General features: G+C 44.7%; 1 protein-coding gene across 1 annotated transcript in view; it reads left to right on the forward strand.

The window, feature by feature from the left end:
- The window catches only part of LOC120574276 (protein spinster homolog 1-like), a 47,064-nt gene that overhangs the window by 19,392 nt on the left and 10,472 nt on the right, over positions 1 to 17,200 (forward strand). The window contains 7 exon segments of the mRNA XM_039824567.1: positions 602 to 608; positions 1,084 to 1,149; positions 5,377 to 5,513; positions 6,285 to 6,306; positions 10,095 to 10,207; positions 10,292 to 10,343; positions 16,846 to 17,134. Coding sequence (XP_039680501.1) covers positions 602 to 608; positions 1,084 to 1,149; positions 5,377 to 5,513; positions 6,285 to 6,306; positions 10,095 to 10,207; positions 10,292 to 10,343; positions 16,846 to 17,134 — 686 coding nt within the window.

Below are 17,200 nucleotides of genomic sequence, written 5' to 3' on the forward strand. Positions count from 1 at the left end.
CCCCCCTCCCCCCCTCCCCCCCCCCCCTCCCGCCCCCCTCCCCCTCCCTCCCCCTCCGTCCCCCCCCCCCCCCCCCCCCCCCCCCCCAGGCCCCTCCTCTCCCCCTGTCTCTCTCTCTCAGAATAAACCCATACAGTAAAGTAGCTAGCTATGGTTAACTGCTCCTCAGATCGCTGCAGGGTAAATCCAGACAGCTAGCTAGACTATCTGTCTATCTATCTATCTGTCTGTCTGTCTGTCTGTCTGTCTGTCTAACAGCTAGCTAGACTATCTGTCCAATCTGAGTTTTCTGTTGCACGACTAAAACTACTTCTGAACGTCCACATGTTCCACCAGAACCAGTTCCTTCCTGAGACTATTTAGCAGAGGCACCGTGGCTCCGTCCGGAGCTTAGCCCCGCCCACGATGATTCTGATTGGTTTAAAGAAATGTCAATAAACCAGAGCACGTTGTTCTCCCATCCAGGAATGCTGTGAGGACTAGTCAGACCTTCCTCCGCAGCGCTGTGGAGGAGGGTTGTTTTTGACTGAAGACAGAGAATCATCACAGCAGAGAAACGCACTTTAGCAATACAATGATCAAAATCTTGATTTCTCCATAGTTCCAGGGTAGATATGGACCTGCTGGCCATCAGTGGGTCGCTGAGGACCTGTGTTATGTGAATCAGGTTTCGTTTTTACCTAAAATATTTATTTACCGCGATATCAACCGGCGCAAAAGACACTCTAGAAAGAAACACACCTCTTTGTGTTAGTTGAAAGAAAATATCAGCAGAAAACTACACTTTAAAATGTATTAGTGTTGCCTTTTATGTTCAATTCAATGTTCAATTTGTTCAATAAAAGAAAGCTGGAAATGATTTCCTTAGTTTTGAATGCAACGAGCAGTTTGTTGTATTTTATCAGAATACTGAAAGCAGCAGAACTGAGAACTCGTTGATATCTGTTTATTATTTATCGTAATATTGTGTTATTCAGCAGCGCTAGCTCATATTATTAGTTGAATAATGGTTTCAGCTCTGAGATTGATGTGAGATGTTTCTGAGACTGTTTCCTGAGAAGTATCTCTGATTAACTCCGGCAGGTGTCCTCCCCGACATCGAGCAGTATTTCGGGATTGATGACGGGAAGTCCGGCCTACTCCAAACCGGTAAGAGGAGCTCCCGAATCCAATAACCCTTGAAGGTGTTTAAAGGACGATTCCAGCGCAAAATGACCCTAGGAGTTAATAACAGATGTGTACCGAGTCGACCGTTCTCTGGGACATGTTGTCATGCTAATCTAATGCGTCTCTAGCTTTAAACTAGCTACCGCTAACCGCTGATTAGCTGCTAACGCTAGCTTTCGGGGCAGAGGGTAAATCTCTATTTCTACACCACTAACAAGGCTCAAAATATCACCACACTTCCACAGTAGCATAACGAGGTCCCTACATGTTAACACAAGCATTGAGAACTCTGTAAGTGTACAGACAGTTAGATTATAAAGACAGTAGCGTTCATGTTAACACGCGGGCGCCATTTTGGCGTTTTCACAGTCATGACCAGTTGAACCACGGACGCCGTGCAGCCAGTACACCGTATCTGAAATGCATGACCATAACTCAAATGCTCCTTAAACACCTCTACTCGGTAATATTAGTGTGTGGCTCGCTGTAATTACAGCTCGTATCCTCACCGTACATGTTTCAAACCCATCTCTCTCAGTCCCTAGCCCCACTAGGGACTAGTGTGGAGAAAACACTATGATACATACATCAGATGACTGTTGAAGTTTATCTATGTGTTTTTGTATCTGTCCCTCTCTAAATAAACCCTTTAAAAAAATAAATAAATAAAAAAAGTAACAGACATGGCGTTTGTGGTTCGACTGGTCATGACTGTTATCCCAACGCTACTGTCTTCATGATCTATCTTTGTAATAAACTGTCTGTAGACTTACAGAGTTCTCAATGCTTCAGTGACAGGATGTGTTTAATAAAAATACCAGCATCAGTTCATTCTGTCAGGTTAACAAAGTCACATTACTTTTTAGAGAAATCGTTGTTAAAACAAATTATAATGTCAGTGGAATAGTATCATAAAAGTAGAATAAACAGAATATAGTACAGGCCAAAAGTTTGGACGCACCTTCTCATTCAATGCGTTTCCTTTTTATTTTCATGACTATTTACATTGTAGATTCTCACTGAAGGCATCAAAACTATGAATGAACACATATGGAATTATGTACTTAACAAAAAAGTGTGAAATAACTGAAAACATGTCTTATATTTTAGATTCTTCAAAGTAGCCACCCTTTGCTTTTTTATTAATAAGGGAAAAACTTCCACTAATGAACCCTGACAAAGCACACCTGTGAAGGTAAAACCATTTCAGGTGACTACCTCATGAAGCTCATTGAGAGAACACCCAGGGTTTGCAGAGTTATCAAAAAAGCAAAGGGTGGCTACTTTGAAGAATCTAAAATATAAGACATGTTTTCAGCTATTTCACACTTTTTTGTTAAGTACATAATTCCATATGTGTTCATTCATAGTTTTGATGCCTTCAGTGAGAATCTACAATGTAAATAGTCATGAAAATAAAAAGGAAACACACTGAATGAGAAGGTGTGTCCAAACCTTTGGCCTGTACTGTATGTGCCGTTCTGTATTTAAAGTTGATTTATTGAAAGACGTCCCAGTTTTCTGGGGAAAAAGACAGATTAGATTCCAGGGAAGTATTGATTTTAAAAACATGTTAAACCCTTGAGATTGTTTTGTGTAGCGCTGTTCTGATGGTGTCTCTGTGGCTGAATGTAAATACCCACCGGGGGGGTCAGGGGTCCCGGCGGTCACATGGACACGTTTTAATGACCACTAACGTACACAAAATCACTACATAGAGACACTGAGACTGATTACACACAAATCCACCAAAAACATACACATTACAACTGCAAATAACACAGAATTACTACACAGGAACGCAACAAAATGACCCCAAAGAAACAGACAGACAGAGACACAAAACGAAGACAATAGCCTCTTTCTGACCAGGTAGCTCCAGGACCGTAGTTCTAGGAACAGTCCACTTCCAAACAGTTCTACTAACTACTTCACCTGACTCCGCCAGATGGATCGCTTCACATTAGCTCGGCATATCCATCTGGGAACTTTCCGTTGGAGAACTTTTGGGAAGGGGCGAAAATACTGGTTAGCTGATTGGATAAACCATCTGTCTATCACCTATGTTGGTGATAGATGGGCCAAATCAACCAATCAGATCCACGAAGCGTATGAAAATACAACCACGAGCCAGGCTACCCCTGCTGCTGCTGCAGGCAGAGCATAGCTCGTTAGCTCAGCAAGCTAGCAACATGTCGGTAAAGGATATTTGCAGTTTGTGTAACAAGAATTTAGGAATAAAAGGCCCCATTTCAGGTTCCCGGACCGCTGTCTGAAAATCCTGGTTAGCTGATTGGATAAACTATCTGTCTATCACCACCTAACCCACCTCAAAACCAATGCTGATTGGCCCGGTCGTTTGGCGAGCGGCTCCAAATTTTCTCTATCTCAAGATGCCAGACTGATCTGCGAGTAGAAAACTGGAGCGCGCCAGATCAGGACGCTCTCACCAGGCTACTAACTACTCTCCCCCTGTTAGAATAGATTTTGTGAGAGTAAAGTAATGGGTTTTTAGAGTTCATGAAGTGGACCTTGTTGCCTCCGTTTTCCTGGGTTATGAGAGGCCATCTGGTTTTAAAGTGATAAGACATTATAAAGGGAGTGTGAGATATTGCCTGAAAAAAGGTCTTCTCCGATCGGGGGATAAGAGGCAACAAGGAGCAATGTTTTGTGGCACAGAGTATGGAAGTGGCCTCGGCTCTCATGAAACTCAGAAGATTAGAAACGCACAGGTGTTCAAAACCAACAACAGCGACTCGTCTCTTTTGACCTGAGAATGGGAAAGGCTGAGGTCATACCATGCAGTGTGTTACATATCGTTAGGAGCCGGCTGGAGCCAGAAGATCTGGACTGGATCCAAACTGATGACAGCACCACCAGAGGATGGGACAGAATTGAATAAATAAGTAGAGTAAATAAGAGAGTATTTTAACTGAGCGGCACCAGATGCTGGGGGAATCTTTGTAGGGGAAGGATAGACCTGTATCTGATCCGTACGCTCTTGTATTTTGCAATATCATTCACTAATGTTGTTTTTCCATTACATGATACCTACTCGACTCTACTGGCCTCGACGCGTTGTGCGTCCGTTTTCCATTGCAGATTTTAGTACCGCCTCAGCGTGGCTTGTCGTCATAGCGACTGCCGTGGGCGTGGCTTAGTAGCGTTGCTTTCCCCCGACTCATTTCCTGGTTCTCCGTCTCCGTAAACAACATGATATCAAAGAGATAGTTAACGTTTACTGCTCCAGATCTCCCACCGTGGTCAGAAAGAACAGAGGAGACTCTTTGTTTCTCTCACATATATGACCAGGGACTTTTTTTTTGTAATGGAAAACCAAAAAAGGCGAGTAGAGGCGAGTCGAGCAGGTACCATGTAATGGAAAAGCGCCATAAAGCTTGTTATTAACTTTAACTGAACGAATCCTGAGTCTTATTTCGGATCCTGAGTTTATTTCTCTGATCTACCAGTAAACGAACACTATTCAGTGACGATAGAATTGGAGTCAGGTTAAGTCTGGCCTTTTTAGGGCCAGACCGGTCATCGGTCACATTTTTTGTAAAAAATCCTGCACCCCAAAACCAGTTTTTCCATTTGCATTCACAGTGGCCAGGTGGCCATAGGGACTATAGGAGGGGGAAGGGATCTTTAAACATTAGTAATTAAACCTAAACAGATAATGGAAGTCCAAACTGCCTGAGAGCTTCTCCTGTACTATACGGTAATTCCTCTACTGTGTGACAGTAAGTCTCGTGGTTATGACCCAATCGTTAGCCTATTGTTATAAAAGCGTCTGCTACGGAGCCATAACGTGAGCTACAAGGTAATGGAGCCTTTTATACATTGTCGTGTTTCTTTAGAAATAAACAACGGACAAATAGAGTCTTTAAACGCTTCAGATGTAAAGTTATTCGCTGTCAAAGTGACGTCAGAATGAATGGGAGTCAATGGGATGCTAATGGGAGGTGATGGCTTGGTAGCATCAGAATGGCGCCATAGGAGGTTCAAGTTCTGAAGCGAAGCTTACCCCCTTGAGTTAACCACAGGTTCCCGTTGATGTTATGGGTCAGGGGTCAGGGGTCAGGGGGGGTCCCTGTAAATACCTCCATCAGTGTGGTGTCTGATCACAGTGCTGCTGTGCAGATTAATGTTGTCATAATGTTTTTAGTGTGATCCGTTCTGAGTGTCTGTCTGTTTGTTGTCTTCCAGTTTTTATCTGCAGTTACATGTTCTTGGCTCCGGTCTTCGGTTACCTGGGCGACCGGTACAACAGGAAGTTCATCATGAGTGTCGGCATCTCATTCTGGGCTTTGGTGACTCTGGCCAGCTCCTACACCCCCAAAGAGGTGTGTTTCTTTCTAGATTACAGGTTTAAGGGGTCTCCCCCTGCTGGAATTCAGATAGAATGCAGCTTTAAGGCACGAAACCGGTCTATGGACACAAACTAGCAGGTTTTAGTTTGAGTGTTCGTCTGTTTGTGTCATTTCCTCCTGCTCGATGACAGCCATGACAATACTTTGATGTGATTGTTGTCTGGTTGATTGTTGTCTGGTTGTCTGGTTGATTGTTGTCTGGTTGATTGTTGTCTGGTTGATTGTTGTCTGGTTGATTGTTGTCTGGTTGTCTGGTTGATTGTTGTCTGGTTGATTGTTGTCTGGTTGATTGTTGTCTGGTTGATTGTTGTCTGGTTTGATTGTTGTCTGGTTGATTGTTGTCTGGTTGATTGTTGTCTGGTTGATTGTTGTCTGGTTGATTGTTGTCTGGTTGTCTGGTTGATTGTTGTCTGGTTGATTGTTGTCTGGTTGATTGTTGTCTGGTTGTCTGGTTGATTGTTGTCTGGTTGATTGTTGTCTGGTTGATTGTTGTCTGGTTGTCTGGTTGATTGTTGTCTGGTTGATTGTTGTCTGGTTGATTGTTGTATGGTTGATTGTTGTCTGGTTGATTGTCTGGTTGTCTGGTTGGTTGTTGTCTGGTTGGTTGTTGTATGGTTGATTGTTGTCTGGTTGATTGTTGTCTGGTTGTCTGGTTGGTTGTTGTCTGGTTGATTGTTGTATGGTTGATTGTTGTCTGGTTGTCTGGTTGTCTGGTTGATATTTGTCTGGTTGATTGTTGTATAGTTGATTGTTGTCTGGTTGTCTGGTTGTCTGGTTGATATTTGTCTGGTTGATTGTTGTATGGTTGATTGTTGTCTGGTTGTCTGGTTGTCTGGTTGTCTGGTTGTCTGGTTGTCTGGTTGATTGTTGTCTGGTTGATTGTTGTCTGGTTGTCTGGTTGATATTTGTCTGGTTGATTGTTGTATGGTTGATTGTTGTCTGGTTGTCTGGTTGTCTGGTTGTCTGGTTGATTGTTGTCTGGTTGATTGTTGTCTGGTTGATTGTTGTCTGGTTGATTGTTGTCTGGTTGGTTGTTGTCTGCTTGATTGTTGTCTGCTTGATTGTTGTCTGCTTGATTGTTGTCTGGTTGATTGTTGTCTGGTTGTCTGGTTGATTGTTGTTGATTGTTTTCTGGTTGATTGTTGTCTGGGTTTCTGGTTGTCTTGGTTATGTTTCTGTTATTGTTGTCTGGTTGATTGTTTGTTGATTGTTGTCTGTTGATGTTGCTGGTTGTCTGGTTGATTGTTGTCTGGTTTGGTTGTTGTCTGGTTGATTGTTGTCTGGTTGTCTGGTTGATTGTTGTCTGGTTGGTTGTTGTCTGGTTGTCTGGTTGTCTGGTTGATATTTGTCTGGTTGATTGTTGTCTGGTTGATTGTTGTCTGGTTGTCTGGTTGATATTTGTCTGGTTGATTGTTGTATGGTTGATTGTTGTCTGGTTGTCTGGTTGTCTGGTTGTCTGGTTGATTGTTGTCTGGTTGATTGTTGTCTGGTTGATTGTTGTCTGGTTGGTTGTTGTCTGGTTGATTGTTGTCTGGTTGATTGTTGTCTGGTTGATTGTTGTCTGGTTGATTGTTGTCTGCTTGATTGTTGTCTGGTTGATTGTTGTCTGGTTGTCTGGTTGATTGTTGTCTGGTTGATTGTTGTCTGGTTGATTGTTGTCTGGTTGTCTGGTTGTCTGGTTGATTGTTGTCTGGTTGATTGTTGTCTGGTTGATTGTTGTCTGGTTGATTGTTGTCTGGTTGTCTGGTTGGTTGTTGTCTGGTTGTCTGGTTGTCTGGTTGATTGTTGTCTGGTTGGTTGTTGTCTGGTTGATTGTTGTCTGGTTGTCTGGTTGGTTGTTGTCTGGTTGGTTGTTGTCTGGTTGATTGTTGTATGGTTGATTGTTGTCTGGTTGTCTGGTTGGTTGTTGTCTGGTTGGTTGTTGTCTGGTTGGTTGTTGTCTGGTTGTCTGGTTGGTTGTTGTCTGGTTGGTTGTTGTCTGGTTGGTTGTTGTCTGGTTGATTGTTGTCTGGTTGGTTGTTGTCTGGTTGGTTGTTGTCTGGTTGTTTGTTGTCTGGTTGATTGTTGTCTGGTTGATTGTTGTCTGGTTGGTTGTTGTCTGGTTGATGTTGTCTGGTTGATTGTTGTCTGGTTGATTGTTGTCTGGTTGATTGTTGTCTGGTTGTCTGGTTGGTTGTTGTCTGGTTGGTTGTTGTCTGGTTGATTGTTGTATGGTTGATTGTTGTCTGGTTGTCTGGTTGATAGTTGTCTGGTTGATTGTTGTCTGGTTGATTGTTGTCTGGTTGTCTGGTTGTCTGGTTGATATTTGTCTGGTTGATTATTTTCTGGTTGATTGTCCTGGTTGGTTGTTGCTGGTTGTTTGTTGTCTGGTTGTTGTGATTTGTCTGTTGATTGTTGTCTGGTTGTCTGGTTGATTGTTTGTCTGGTTGTCTGGTTGATTGTTGTCTGATTTTGTCTGTTGATTGTTGTCTGTTGTTGTTTGTCTGGATTTGTCTGGTTGATGTTGTCTGGTTGATTGTTGTCTGGTTGATTGTTGTCTTTGTTGTGTCTGGTTTGGTTTGTCTGGTTCTGGTTGTCTGTTGATTGTTGTCCTGGTTGATTGTTCTGGTTGATGTGTCGTTGATTGTTAGTTGGTTGGGGTTAGATGGTTTTTTGGTTATTGGTTTGGTTTTGTTAGTTATATTGTGTGGTGTTGTGTTTTTGCTGTTTTTATGTTGTCGTTGTCTGGTTGATTGTTGTCTGTTGTGTTGGTGTATTTGATTGTGTTTTGTTGGTTTTCATTGTGTCTGTTGTTTTGGGGGGGTTGTCTGGTGTCTATTTGTGCTTGGTTGTCCGTTGTCGTTATTTGTTATCAGCGTTATATTTTTTGTGTATCTTTTGCTTAGTTTTTTTGCTCCACCACCTTCACCATTTTTTACGACCTATTTCATCCTGTGTATTGTCTTCACTTTCCTCCACTTCCTCTCCTTCTTCCTGTTTCATGTTTGTTTGTTCCTTCCAGCGATCCACTTGTACCTGATCCTGATTATCCTGCTTCCCTTTAATGTGTGGGTCGTTCTTCATTTTCCTTCCGTTACTTTCCGTGCTGTCTCTCCTCAAAAAAGCCCGCTTAGGACGACACAGCACTTTAAAAATAACAAAAGAGCCAAAAGGGAAGAGAAGAATTTCATTCTGTCTACTCCTGTCTTTCATAAAAAGCGCACACTCAAACAAGCACAATGCAAAAGGCAAGCAGCTTAAAAAATAAACAAACAATACAAAAAACAGCCAAAACCAACCACACCACTACAACAGCACAAACACCTGCCCACCAGTTGTCCGAAGTTGTCCATGGTCCTGTGTGTGTCTCTGATCTGGTCGTTTCTCTTCCCATTCCAACTGTAATGTTTCCTAACATTTCCACTCACTGCTTGGTGTTTCCACACTTTCCTCACTCTCCATTCCCCTGCGCTGTGTGGCTTCCCATTCCTACTCTGGTGTTTCCTCTCTATTCCTGCTGCTTGGGTTTCCCCCCCATTCCCCTGCTGGGTGTTTCCCCCATTTCCTTCTCACACCTGGTGCTTTCCCCCTCATCTTCCCCTGCTCTGGGTGTCTCCCCCTCATTTCCTGCGTTGGTTTCCCCATTTCCCCTGCTGGGTGTTTCCCTCTCGTTTCCCTCCCCTGCTCTGGGTTGTTTCCCTCTCATTCCACCTGCTCTGGTTGTTTCCCCTCTCATTCCCCTGCTCTGGATTGTCTCCCCACTCATTTCCTGCTCTGGTGTTTCCCCTCTCATTCCCCCTGCTCTGGTTGTTTCCCCTCTCATTCCCCACTGCTCTGGGTGTTTCCCCCTCTCATTCCCCTGCTCTGGGTGTTTCCCCTCTTTACTTGTCTCATTCCCCTGCTCTGGGTGTTTCCCCTCTCCCCTGTTTCCCCACTGCTCTGGGTTGTTTCCCCTCTCATTCCCTCTGCTCTGGGTGTTTCCCCCCTCATTCCCCCTGCTCTGGGTTGTTTCCCCCTCTCATTCCCCCTGCTCTGGTGTTTCCCCTCTCATTCCCCTTGCTCTGGTGTTTCCCCTCTCATTCCCCCTGCTCTGGGTGTTTCCCCTCTCACATTCCCCCTGCTCTGGTGTTTCCCCCTCTCATTCCCCTGCTCTGAGTTGTTTCCCCCTCTCTCCCGTTCCCCTGCTCTGGTGTTTCCCCCTCTCATTCCCCCTGCTCTGGTGTTTCCCCCTCTCATTCCCCCTGCTCTGGCACACTTCGATCGCTTTAGGCTCTAAAAACCAAAACGTAGCGATGTAAATGTAGCTTTAATCTACAAACCGTGGATTCTGCATGCAGCCAGCGCTGTAGTCTACATGATACGCAGTATACTCACTAAGGATCTCCATATATACCCACTTAAAATGTCCAATGACGCGTAACAACATAGGTTACATTATATTTTTGATATGTTGAATGTCATCTGTGTTCTTTTTCTTCTCATAGGCAAAATAAAGGTATATTTCCACTGTAAATACACCACTGCATGCAGCTGTATGGTTCTATATGATTCTTCTAACTTATAAATGCCAAACAGAAAGGGGTCCATCTGACATTCTTGTCGATATCTTTCTCCCTGTCAGCGGGCTCGGATACATCGTGGGCTCGCAGGTCGGTAACCTAGCGCAGGACTGGCACTGGGCTCTGCGGGTAAGTCTGCCAGGTTCTCTGATTTCCAGCCCTCAGGGCGATGTTGTACGCGTGCTGCCCTCTCACAGCGCTCCCTCTCCTCAGGTCACTCCGGGGCTGGGCCTGATACGCCCATCGCTGCTGCTGCTCGCTCTTAGTGCGTCAAGGAGCCTGAGCCAGGGCGTCGCCTACCGACCACATGCACCGACCACTGGCGCTGGAGACCCACTGCACCATCCTTCCACTAACTCCCACTAAGGCTGGGTCCCCCACCACTCCATCCACTTCAGTCCATCCCTCACCACTCCCTCCCACTTCCCATCCACTAAGAACTGGGTCCCACATACTTACTTTAGGGGCTGGATCCATCCACTGGGGCATGGGTCCCTCCACTACTAGGGCTGGTCCATCACTAACAACTGGGCCCACTGGGTCCACATCCACTTCCCTCCACTACTGGGGCTGGGTCCACTCACACTGGGTCCATCCTCCACTACTGGGGCTGGGTCCATCCACTCACTACTGGGGCTAGGTCCCCATCCCCTTTTCTCACTGGGGCTGGGTCCCACTACTGGGGCTGGGTCCCATCCCTACTAAGACTGGGTCCATTCCTTTCGGGTCCTCACTGGGGCTGGGTCCACTCCACCTTCACTGGGTTTTTTCTAGGTCCCATACTAAATTTCGGGTCCCACTGCTGGGGCTGGGTCCATCCACTCCACCCTGGGGGGTCCCACTTCCATCCTTTCCTCCACTCACTAGGGCTGGGTCCACTCACTAACTAGGGGCTGGGTCCCCTGGGTCCACTCCTCCACCTGGGTCCCTGGGTCCCACTCAACTCCATCCACTGGGCTGGGTCCGTTCTCCACTACTAAGACTGGGTCCCACTGGGTCCACTCCACTGGTCCACTACTCGGGCGATCCATCCTTCTTCCGCCGGGTCCCCATCCACTGGGGCTGGGTCCCATTTCCTACTGGGTCCTCCTCCTTTCCGGTTCAGGTCCACCTGGGTCCATCCACCACTGGGGCTGGGTCCCGCTTCCGGTCCATCACTCCTCTAGGGGCTGGGTCCCTCCACTGGGGCTCGGTCCACCCTCCACTCAAAAAAAAAAACTGCCGGGTCCACTACCCACCACTCGGCTGTACTCACTATTTGGTCCACCACTAGGGCTGGGTCCCACTGTCTCGCTGGGTCCTCCACTCCACTGGGGCTGGGTCCATCCACTGGGGCGGCGGGTCCCTCCACTGGGGCTGGGTCCCTCCACGGGCCTGGGTCCACTCCCGGCCCCCCTCTGGGCCCACTGGGGCTGGGTCCTCCTTCCTCGGTCCCTCCCTTTTCTGGGGCCCTCCCCACCACCCCTAGGGCTGGGTCCCCACCCACTGGGGCTGGGTCCATCCACTGACTGGATCCAAAACCATCCACTTTACGGGGCGGGGTCCACTTGTCCTCCACTCCTTTCCACTGGGGCTGGGTCCCCCCACTGCACTACTAGGGGCTGGGTCCACTCACTGGGTCCACCTTTTCACTGGGGCTGGGTCCATTCCACTAGGGCTGGGTCCCACATCACTCACTGGGGTCCATCCACTCTTTCACTACGACTCGGTCCATCCACTCACTAGGACTGGGTCCACTCCACTCCTTTCTTCGGTCCCATCTACTCCTGGCTGGGTCCATCCCTCGTCCACTGGGTCCACTCCTCATTCCCTCCATGTTACTGGGCTGGGTCCACTTCCACAAGGCTGGGTCCACTCTGGGGCTGGGTCCCTTCCATTGGTCTTTCTCACTTTCTAGTTGCACTCTCCTGTTCCATCCTTCCATTCCATTGTTCCATTCCATGGTCGGTGGTTCCTTCCATTCCCTATGTCCACTGCATTCCACTCCATTCCATTCATCCATTCCTATTGCCTCATTCCATCTCTCCAGTTATTCCTCATTCATTGTTGGTCCTTCCGTTCCTGGTTAGTTCCATCCTCCTCCCTATCCATTCCTTTGGATTCCATTATTCCCTTCGGTACTCCATTCTATTGTCCTCCTTCCATTTTCCTCCTCCTTTCCTATTCCATTTCTTCCGTCATCCTGTTCCATTCCATTCCTCATTCCATCCATCCTTGTCCTCCATTCCATTCGATTTTGGGTCGTTGATCCGTATTCGTTCGTTCGTTCCTCCATTCCATTCCTCCGTGTTCTTGTTGGGTCCATTCCTTCCTGGATTCCGGGCGCCATCATCCGCCGTCCCCTCTCCTTCTGGCTTCCTTGGTTCGTCTCCGGTTGGTATTCCATCGGTTGGGTCCTTCTTCTTCCTTCGGTCTCTTCCCGGTCCTCGCTTCTGTCTTCCCCTCCATTTCTCCCTTGGTCCCCTACCCGCTTCTTTACACCTTTCTTCCTCTCTTCCTTCGCCATTCTCCTCCCATCCTTCTTCCTGGTGCTCTCTCTACCGCTACTTCCTCCCTCTTGCCCTTTGGTTGCCCAGTTGCCGGTTACTCCACTACATTCATCTGTTACAGCTTTTGGTTACTAAGTTCTTTGGTTACTAGTTACGTTGGATTACTCACGTTGATCGTTCCGCTTTGGTTACTAGTTGCTTTGGTTACTCGCTACATTCATCTGTTCCAGCTTTGGTTACTAATTACTTTAGTTACTAGTTACTTTAGTTACTTAGTTACTTGTTGCTCAGCTACATTCATCTGTTCCGCTTTAGTTACTAGATTACTTTAGTTACTCGCTTTACCGCTCATTCATGTTCCAGCTTTGGTTACTAGTTTTTGAGTTGCTCCACTACATTCATCTGTTACAGCTTTGGTTACTAATTACTTTACTAGTTACTTTACGTTACTTTGGATTACTCCATTCATTCCCTGTTCCAGCTTTGGTTACTAGTTACTTTGGTTACTCCACTACATTCATTTTGTTACGCTTTGAGTTACTAGTTACTTTGGTTGCTCCAGCTACATTCATCTGGTTACGCTTTAGTTACCAGTTCTTTGGTTACTAGTTACTAGTTACTTTAGTTACTCCGCTACATTCATCTGTTCCAGCTTTAGTTACTAATTACTTTGGTTACTAGTTACTTTAGTTACTAGTTACTTTAGTTACTCCGCTATATTCATCTGTTCCAGCTTTAGTTACTAGTTGCTTTAGTTTACTCCACTACATTCATCTTTTCCAGCTTTTAGTTACTAGTTACTTTAGTTACTCGCTTACATTCATCTGTTACGCAGCTTTTGGTTACTAAGTTACTTTAGTTACTCCACAACTTCATCTGTTCCGCTTTGCGTTACTACTAGTTACTTTAGTTACTCCACTACATTCATCTGTTACAGCTTTGGTTTACTAATTGTGGATATTAGTTACTTTAGTTACTCTGCTACATTCATCTGTTACAGCTTTAGTTTTAGTTCTTTGTTACTAGTTACTTTAGTTACTCCCTACATTCATCTGTTTAGCTTTGGTTACTTAGTTACTTTGCAGTTACTCTGCGCTACATTCATCTGTTACAGCTTTAGTTACTAGTTACTTTAGTTACTAGTTACTTTAGTTACTCCACATTCATCTGTTCCAGCTTTAGTTACTAGTTACTTTAGTTACTCTCCGCTACATTCATCTGTTTCCAGCTTTGGTTACTAATTGCTTTGGTTACAGTTACTTTAGTTACTAGTTACTTTAGTTACTCCGACATTCATCTGTTTCAGCTTTGGTTACTAGTTACTTTAGTTACTCCGCTACATTCACCTGTTCCAGCTTTAGTTACTAGTTGCTTTAGTTACTCCACTACATTCATATGTTGTACGCTTTTGTTTATAATTCTTTAGTTACTAGTTACTTAGTTACTCCACTACATTCATCTGTTACAGCTTTAGTTACTAGTTACTTTAGTTACTCCCTACATTCATCTGTTACGAGCTTTGGTTACTAATTACTTTAGTTACTAGTTACTTTGTTACTCTGCTACATTCATCTGTTACAGTTTTAGTTACTAGTTACTTTAGTTACTAGTTACTTTAGATTTCACTCACTACATTCATCTGTTCCAGCTTTAGTTACTAGTTACTTTAGTTACTCCTCTACATTCATCTGTTCCAGCTTTGGTTACTAGTTACTTTAGTTACTGCGTTTACTTAAGTACTCGCTACATTCATCTGTTCCAGCTTTGGTTACTAATTGCTTTAGTTACTAGTTACTTTAGTTACTAGTTACTTTGGATACTCCGCTACATTCATCTGTTCCAGCTTTAGTTACTAGTTACTTTAGTTACTAGTTACTTTGTATTACTAGTTACATGCAGTTTATAAAATCGGATGTTTGATTGTAAAGAAGTAAACTAGCCGACAATAAACGCTACAAGTCAGCTGGGATGATGAGACAATTAAACACACAACTGTGGTGTGTGTGTGTGTTGTGTGTGTGTGTGTGTGGTGTGTGTGTGTGTGTGTGTGTGTGTGTGTGTGTGTGTGTGTGTGTGTGTGTGTTGTGTGTGTGTTGTGGTGGTTTGGGGGGGGGTGTGTGTGGCGCGCTGGGTGGGTGGGTGTGTGTGTGTGTGTGTGTGTGTGTGTGTGTGTGTGTGTGGTGGTGTGGTTGTGTGGGTGTGTGTATGTTTGTGTGTGTGTGTGTGGGTTTGTGTGTCTGTGTGTGTGTGTGTGTGTGTGTGTGGGTTGTGTGTGTGTGTGTGTGTGTGCGTGTTTTAATACTTTAACTACATTCTCCTGATGGTACTTACACACTTTTCCTGAAGGATCATTTTCTCTGCAGGACTTTAACTTGTAACAGAGTATTATTACAGTGTGATATTAGTACTTGTACTGCAGTAAAGGACCTGAATACTTGTTCCAGCGCTGCCATGGTTTGCGATCTGCAGAGCTTTGCAGATGTGTTCAGTGACCATGTTTTACTGGAAAGCAGCGTCTCTTTCTGTACCCATGCTGTCACGGCTGAGTCATTGTGGAACATTAGCATAACGGAAACCTCCGCCTGAATTACCGAAAGTCATGTAACAGAGGAACGGCAACGGGACCTATTCCACGTCTGAGAAGAGCTTCAGACTGTCACCGTTTTAGGTTTTCTTTATGTGGTGATGGGGAGCCAGCCTGGTCTCTCTCCTGACGCCTCAGATAGTCTGAGTTGGTTCAAGTTTTAGGGCAGTTGTATTTTCTTATAGATCAAACCACACAAACGTGCACATTTAAAAAATATACACCCTATACACATTAAACACAAACATACAATTCAAGGTTCAAATCAAATGTTTCTATATTTAATACAAAATTAAGTAAAAGCACTCAAAATCCCACAGAAAGATATATATATATATATATATACACACACACACACACACACACACCACTAAGGTCTATATAAAAGAGACTTCAGATACAGTATTAGGGGACCACTAAGGTCTATATAAAAGACTTCAGATCCAGTATTAGGGGACCACTAAGGTCTATATATAAAGAGACTTCAGATACAGTATTAGGGGACCACTAAGGTCTATATAAAAGAGACTTCAGATACAGTATTAGGGGACCACTAAGGTCATATATAAAAGAGACTTCAGATACAGTATTAGGGGACCACTAAGGCCTATATAAAGAGACTTCAGATACAGTATTAGGGGACCACTAAGGTCTATATAAAAGACTTCAGATCCAGTATTAGGGGACCACTAAGGTCTATATAAAAAAGAACTTCAGATACAGTTATTAGGGGACCACTAAGGTCTATATAAAAGAGACTTCAGATACAGTATTAGGGGCCACTAAGGTCTATATAAAAGAGACTTCAGATACAGTATTAGGGGACCACTAAGGTCTATATATAAAGAGACTTCAGATACAGTATTAGGGGACCACTAAGGTCTATATAAAAGAGACTTCAGATACAGTATTAGAGGACCACTAAGGTCTATATAAAAGAGACTTCAGATACAGTATTAGAGGACCACTAAGGTCTATATAAAAGAGACTTCAGATACAGTATTAGAGGACCACTAAGGTCTATATAAAGGGAGACTTCAGATACAGTATTAGGGGACCACTAAGGCCTATATATATATATATATATATATATATATATATATATATATATATATATATATATATATATATATATATATAAGCATCCAAAGAGCACCATGTCATGGGACCTTTAACTGCCGTGCAGCTGAGCTGTAGCTCTGCCGATCCTGTACTGCCTTCCGTCTATCTCCTTCCACTCGACCCTAAAACAAGGAAGTGCTCTCCTCCCATTGGTGCACACCGGGACACAATAACTCCTCAGTCTGGAAGGACTACAACAGCTGATGCCACTGGTGATGACATCCAAGTTGTCACAAGATGCAGGGCTTGACATTAACTTTTTGAGGCACTTGTCCTTTGGACAAGTACATTTAGGTTGCACTTGTCCGTGCACAAAAGTCACTTCTGCTTCTGGGTAAAGATTTAGCATTTTATAAAAAAGAATTGTGTTTTGCTAATGCAGAATTCGAACAAACCGTTGAAAGCATCCAGACACTATCAGCATTAATAACATTCAGTTGAAACAGTAGAAACAAGAATAGATTTCCCCTTCAACAAGAAAAAAGGATCTCCAGACAAAGAATCAAGTGGACAAGCCTTAAAGTCGAGCCCTGAGATGATTGAGCTGACTATCAGATCTCCTTGTTGACTTTCTTTCTGTTTTCATGCAGCACTAACGTGTGTATTATTTTCTGTTTGCTGTGAATATAATTTAATTCTAATAAGCCAAACCTTGTGTCCCAGTTTGAGTTGTTTCCCGCTGCTGATGTGCGTCTCTCTCGTCTGCAGCTACAGCTTCGTGTTGTCGACCTTCGGCTTCACGGCGGTGGCGTTTGTGACCGGCTCGCTGGCTCTCTGGGCGCCGACCTTCCTCTTCAGAGCCGCCGTCTTCAACGGGGAGAGGGCTCCCTGCGTGGAGGGAAACTGTGCCGCCTCAGACAGGTAACAGACAGACAGGTAACAGACAGACAGGTAACAGACAGACAGGTAACAAAACAGACAGGTGAC

The sequence above is a fragment of the Perca fluviatilis genome, chromosome 15 (genome assembly GCF_010015445.1).
Source record: "Perca fluviatilis chromosome 15, GENO_Pfluv_1.0, whole genome shotgun sequence".
Lineage (NCBI taxonomy): Eukaryota > Metazoa > Chordata > Actinopteri > Perciformes > Percidae > Perca > Perca fluviatilis.